The sequence below is a fragment of the Lygodium microphyllum genome, chromosome 5, assembly GCF_053477565.2.
Source record: "Lygodium microphyllum isolate KBCC chromosome 5, Lygodium_microphyllum_v1.1.10, whole genome shotgun sequence".
Classification (NCBI taxonomy): domain Eukaryota; kingdom Viridiplantae; phylum Streptophyta; class Polypodiopsida; order Schizaeales; family Lygodiaceae; genus Lygodium; species Lygodium microphyllum.
The window spans coordinates 63,380,041-63,386,456 of NC_141139.1; the positions used below are offsets into that span (position 1 = coordinate 63,380,041).

The 6,416-nt window shown below is 40.6% G+C and overlaps 1 protein-coding gene across 1 annotated transcript; it reads left to right on the top strand.

The window, feature by feature from the left end:
- The first annotated feature begins 254 nt into the window (after positions 1-254).
- On the top strand, positions 255-1,348 carry LOC148035902 (pathogenesis-related protein 5-like). Its single transcript, XM_087679025.1, has one exon. The coding sequence runs from the start codon at positions 399-401 to the stop codon at positions 990-992; it is 594 nt and encodes a 197-aa protein (XP_087535151.1). The 5' UTR covers positions 255-398; the 3' UTR covers positions 993-1,348.
- Positions 1,349-6,416: the final 5,068 nt, after the last annotated feature.

Here is a 6,416-nt window from a genome sequence, read left to right on the forward strand (position 1 = left end):
AGAGATGTAGCAGCGATGTCGAAAGGCGACTTTGTCCATGGTTGCCGTTCTCTTGGATGGGGACTTTGTATGTGCTTGCCGTTCTCCTGGATGGGGACCGCGGCACAGGTCGACTGCACACTCACGATAACTAATTCATCGACGGGCCAACGATGTCGCTTGCTGACTTTTGACGACGTCCCAAAACATGTAAAGCAGTCTTCTATTTCTATCAGGATTCTGCGCTGGTAATTATATATAAGAGTGGAATTGGTACGCAAAATTAGATGAATCAAGACTCAAGAAGTATAGGTGCAGATCATAACACAACACAACAGATCAGTACTCCTCTTGGTAGAAGCGGCATCAGAAAACACCAGCAAATTTAGATCAGCCCACACAATTAATTATACGACAATATGGCTGGTGCAAGCTGCTGCGGATCGTCGCTAGTAGGATCACTGGCCGTCGTGACAATGATATTGATGAGTATGAGAGGTGAGTTAAATATTGTATCGGCCAGTTCCTTCAATGTGGCCAACCATTGCGGGGCCACCCTGGGCGTGCAAGTGAGCGAGAACGCCGGCGGTCCGTCCATCGGAACCACAGGTTTCTCCCTGGCGCCCGGCGAGTCCAGGCCTCTGACCCCCCCGAGTGGCTGGTCGGGGAACTTCGGGACGGGCACGCCGAGCCTGCTGGCCGAGTTCACCATCAACAACCCGGCGGGCACGGACTTCTACGACGTGAGCGCCGTAGACGGCTTTCAGCTGGGCGTGGGCATGAGCATCACATGCAACGGCGCGAGCGTTTCCTGCAGCGCGGCGGCTTCCATCTGTCCCTCGGCAAACGTAAACGGCAACGCATGCGTGAACCCCAACCGCGACGACCCCAACACCAGCTACGCCCAGAACGTGCGCGCCTCCTGCCCCGATGCCTACAGCTGGTCCGGCGACGACCACGCCACCCACGGCACGCCCACGGGGGGCACCTGCGGCATCACCTTCTGCCCCTGAATACCCGCCTATCTCTATTAATATATGGCCTCCCGCACTAGCGCCTCGTTATTAGTCCAAGCTGCTGCGTACCAGCAGTGCCTTGTAATAAAAATGTCCGTCATCCGATTGTGAATGCATGTGACTTTGACATTGGATAAACTTTCCATGGTTGAAATGGAGTACTTTCAAAACTACCCATAACAGAGTACTGATTCGAGTCATGTGCCTTACTTCTGAGTGAATTTTGGAGGAGGGGGTGGTCTAATTAAATCGCGTGCAGCTCTCGTCGTCATTCCAATGGTCGACTAAGCATTTCCGCACCTATAATCAGGTGTTTGTGAGTACACAAGCCTGCAAGTATTTATCATCAAATTAGGCTCAAGACTTCTGTATGCAGCATCAACGCACCTGTAAGTGCTTCCGGATTGTATTATCATAGCCACAAGCCGATAATTTAACATCAAATTAGACTAGTGAAGACTTCCGGCTGTTATCGTCATGGCAATCGTGGGTTCCGGATGCCCTGGTAGTAAGCCAGGTTGGAAGTCATAAACAGCGTAATCGTCTCCGGGTCTAGCTCCTATACACGCGGAACTGCATGTGCGACGATAGTCCAAAGCGACCATGGAAAAGGAAGCCTCCTTTTGCACTTTCATATATCATGATTTCCCAATCTTCTTTTGACGTGCTTTGTAAGCGATAAGATTTGCTAAGGAAGAGACACAAGTCATGTTGCACATTGGTCATGATGCGTTGCAAAACATGATTATCAATTTTAGTATCTGAGGTGGGCTGAGCTTTACGAAACGCATAAAAGCTCATCGTCTCTCTATTCGCAACGTCATTTCCTGTCATCGTCCGTGGTAGACCGAGCTTTTAGAAAAGAGGTCAAAGATCGTTGTTTTCCACACTGGACAGGACAGCACTGAAATGCGAAGCATTTCCGTAGGACTATACTAGGAGAATAGCATTGGTGCTTTATTTTAAACCATTCATTTATCACTATTCTATAAAGAATTCATCTAGAGTTGATCATCAAACTCCATGGACAGAGTTGAGCTGGGCACAAAATAGTCCCATGAGGATTATCGGGGTGATGATGACTATGGTAGCTACAAATGAAGATGCAAATGAAGGAGCTACACAATGAACTTTTAATCATTCCCTACATAGGAAAAAAAAAGGGAATTCCCTTGTTTAAAATACACATAAGTAGGAAAAGTAAATGATAGAGAAAATGGAACATTTTCTAGTTAAAGAAACTAGGGAATCACATAGGAAGTTTTTTACATAGGAAAATTTTCCTAAGAACTAAAGAGGGAAATTTCTTTGTGTAAGAATTTTCTCTAACTAAGAAACGTTCCATTTTTCCTATCATTTACTTACCCTTATGTATATTTTTAACTACGGAATTGATAAGGAATTTCCTTTTTTTTCTTATATTGGGAATGATGGAAAGTTCCTTTTGAAATAAGGGCCAACATTGGCAATAGGAGCTGGAGCAATCCATCTATAGCTATTATAGGAAATGCCATGGATCAAGAGAGCAATCTATCTATAGTTGTTATAACATGTCTACTATAATGCTCTAAACACCTCTAGACCTATATTTTTTAAACTAATAAGACAAATATGAAGCTTCTCTAAGAATGTGTTGTACCCAAGACAGATCCTAAACACAACAAGAGTAGTCCATCTATGATTCAAGAATGGTGCCACCCAATTTTGTGGCTAACTAGACAAAAAAAATGCAGCTATGATGGTTGGTTGATAGCATAGCAGAATTTCAATTTGTTCAAGCTTGTTTTTCTAACTAAAACTTTCAATTTTCCACCACAAGTACGGTGACAATTGCAGGATTACAGTGATAAGACAATCTAGAAGCACTATATTCTAACAAAAGGCATTATGTGAACTGCAAATTCAAGTATGCGACGTGCAATTCCATTGGCATATTGTATTGTTGAAGAAAGGGTCTCCTGCCAATACACAGGCTTGCAATTGTGAAAAAAGAAGATAATCACGTATACACCACATTGCACCAGACAGAACATGTTTGATCAGCACAATGCTCTAGTCTCCCAACTAAGAAAATACAATATGTTCATCTATTTGTTCTCTTGGATTAGAGTACAAGAATATATAGCACTTGCCATTGTAAAACTTTCCATACTTGCTTGAAGGTGTAGCCCCTTTTGAGTTTATATGCTAGACTTTAGCAACACTCCATTAGTCTGATTATGTATCCCCTATAGTCATGCCCTACTATAAAAAATATTAGCCACTGATCTATACACAAAAGGACTTGCTATGGTATACAAAAGAGCCTACTATGACATTGGATGTCATGCTATGGATCCCCATTCACACATTGCCTTTGTGCATACTCTCAATTAGAAAGCCAATTCACTACCTAAAGACACTTAACAAGTTGCCACAAATACCAGACATCAATAATGCTTGTGCATTTGTTCAACGAGATAATATAAAATAAGACAATAGAACAAGGAAACATGTAAAGCTAAGTGAATCCAAGAATGATTTTCAAGAAAGAAATAAGGCTAGTTATAGACTAAGATGCCAGACTATTATATGCAAATATTTATGTTACAAAAATGTATATACAAACCCTCTTCATTAGGGTATTGTAGGATATAAACTATTACCTTTAATACATGAGGGCTCATAGCAACCTTGTGGCACACATTAATTTGACCCTGCATGATTGTCGATCCTAACAACTAATGTATCCTATCTTGTAGATGCACAAAATTTTCCAAAAAGAGCATCAAGATCTTGGGTCAGAGGAAGCAATGACAATAATGATATTGACCATTATTTGAGTAGGAGGAGTTTCTCCTAGTCTCAATCTTCCATCTTGACTTGGAAAGCTAAAGAGTGCTCATCATTTTCTATTTCATGACTATTCCCCTTAGTGTATTCTGTAATAGACTTTTAGTTGTAGTTTTTGCCCACATTCTGACCATGCCATAGTAGCTACCTTCACCTTCTCTACATGAAGATATAAAAAATGATGATAGATTGCACCTGTTGTTTCATGGATGAGTGCCTCCTCATGTAAGCTTCACTATAGCTATCTTCTACTTTGGATTTGTATGAGCTAACAAATAGCTAAGAAGTGTATTTTCTTGTATTTGCATGAGCTTCCCTAATGTAGTTAAGAAAATAAGTAATACCTACCCTAATGCAAATTGCAACCCCTGCTTTTTCATGTCACATGCATGCCCTACCCCCTTTCTCATGTGCACCCCAGCACTCTTTGTAGGTGAATCACGGTCTCTTGTAGAAGATAGAGTATGCATTTTTATTGCAGTCCCAACCTCCTCCAAATAGACTACACAACTAGACAACTAGATATATTTAAAACAGAATACCAGTTTTCTTTGGTGATGAAGGAGATTCATAATCTACCCATGGAAGGTTTTTCCATGGTTGTGTATTGCATCATGCACACTGTCTCTTACTAGTTTCACTTGAGCAAGGAAATAATCTAAAATTATATATTGATAGATAAAGCATGTCTTTCAAGAATGCAACAAAAAGCGTCAAAAGTAAATCATAGAATGGTAAAGCACAAACCTTGTCAAACCGACAAGATTCAAGGACACTCAAGGCAGTTGACTTGAAAGACATTGATACAAAACCAAGATATATCTAAGAGTAGCTGCTCTTCCTACAACATAGTCATGCCTCTACAACATCAATAGCTGGCTTCCTCTTAATACGCTAGTCAATTTGTTAAAGCTTTCAACTTCATCACTTTCTCTATCTCAATATGCTCCTTTTGACTATTTTGTGGTCTTGTTGTGAATCCAACTAAATACCTTGAGAATCTAAATGACACATGTACCCCTTCGAATCCTACACAAAGCCCCTTTAAAGTAGATATAATGCCTACTTCAATACATAGCTCTTCTTTATTGTACTCTCTATTTTCAACTTTGATTCTCCTCTCTATCATGCTTTTGCTACTTCACTCTGATAGTGGGAGGCCTCCTAGCCATGGTCTTCCACGCAGAGTATTACTCGATTGGTAATGGCTTGGGGCCTCATGCCCATCTAATGAGAGGAAGATGAACAACATGCTGTTGGTCGTGGTGCATTTGATTATGGAGATCGATGCCCACCTTACTGTCGGTGAAGCCAACCTAGTGCTAATGGATGATGATGCTAACATATTTGATATCATAGTTGATCCAAAAAGATACCATTGTAACCTTTCTTGTTTCCCTAAAGCCTAACTTTTCTACAAAAGCCCTATCCCATGAGAATCTTTGTCCCATGCCCACCATGGCTATGGTGGATGCTGACCTTGCTCCAATGATCAAAGATCATGAACAAGAATCTTACCACCTCCTCATTCCTACCAATCTCTTCGCCCCATGAAAGGGATCCAATGATGTAACATATCTCTATATAGATAAAGATGCAGCTGATCCTCCAGCCAAAATTATTGCCCCAATGCATGGGGAAGAAGAAGAAGATGCAGCAGCGGATGTGTACGTATTCGAAACATCACTACCACAGTACGATCTGCATAAAATATTTAACAATGATACAAGAAGAGTATTACAATGGCATGAATAAATGTGTATCCAAAAGGAGAATAATCACTACTTATACCTACAGATTTGAAGATGATATTTGTGAGACATTGGTGCAGGTAATGTTGGACTAGGAACTTGCATCCTCCTCCATACTAGTAGCCTTACTACCACATCAACTTGAACTGCTTCAAACAAGTAGCAAGTCATCATAATCAATTTAAACAAAGTATGAAGCAATAGGGCATTATAACCAGTAGCAACTTAAGCATATAGTTTGAGCTATCCATTCCAGTGGGAGAAAAGTGTGACTTGAAAATGCATTCACAAGGAGATTTTGAAGATTTCCTATGTAGGAAAATCCATGAAATGTAGGAAATTATCTAATATTTCCTAGGTACATCTAAATCCATTCCCTACATATAGCTAGGGAATCATATTCCCCACATCTCATAGTAGAAAATCTTAGGTATGCTTACATATATTTCGTACATACAACTAGGGAATTCCATTCCCCACATCTTATACTATGAAATTATAGGTTATATAGCTAGGGAATTCTATTCCCCACATATCATGATAGGGAATTATAAACCACACAACTACGAAATTCCATTCCCCACACCTTATACTATTGAACTATAGATGACCATATCAAGATAGTACATTTTTATTGCTTCTTTTCCTAGCACTATCCATGGGGAATGGTTGCCATATAAATTAGTCTTTAAAGTAAGTAGTAACTTAGTCCTATGCTAATTCCATGGACCTATTTAAATGTAACATGTCCACTAGTATCATCCAGGACACGTCTTAGCAGTCCATCGGAAAGGATGTCTAGAAATCTCCACCCGACACTCCCATGGAATCTTACGGG

Excerpts from the sequence above, each read along its gene's own strand:
- LOC148035902 (XM_087679025.1), top strand. The coding sequence starts at position 399 with ATGGCTGGTGCAAGCTGCTGCGGATCGTCGCTAGTAGGATCACTGGCC.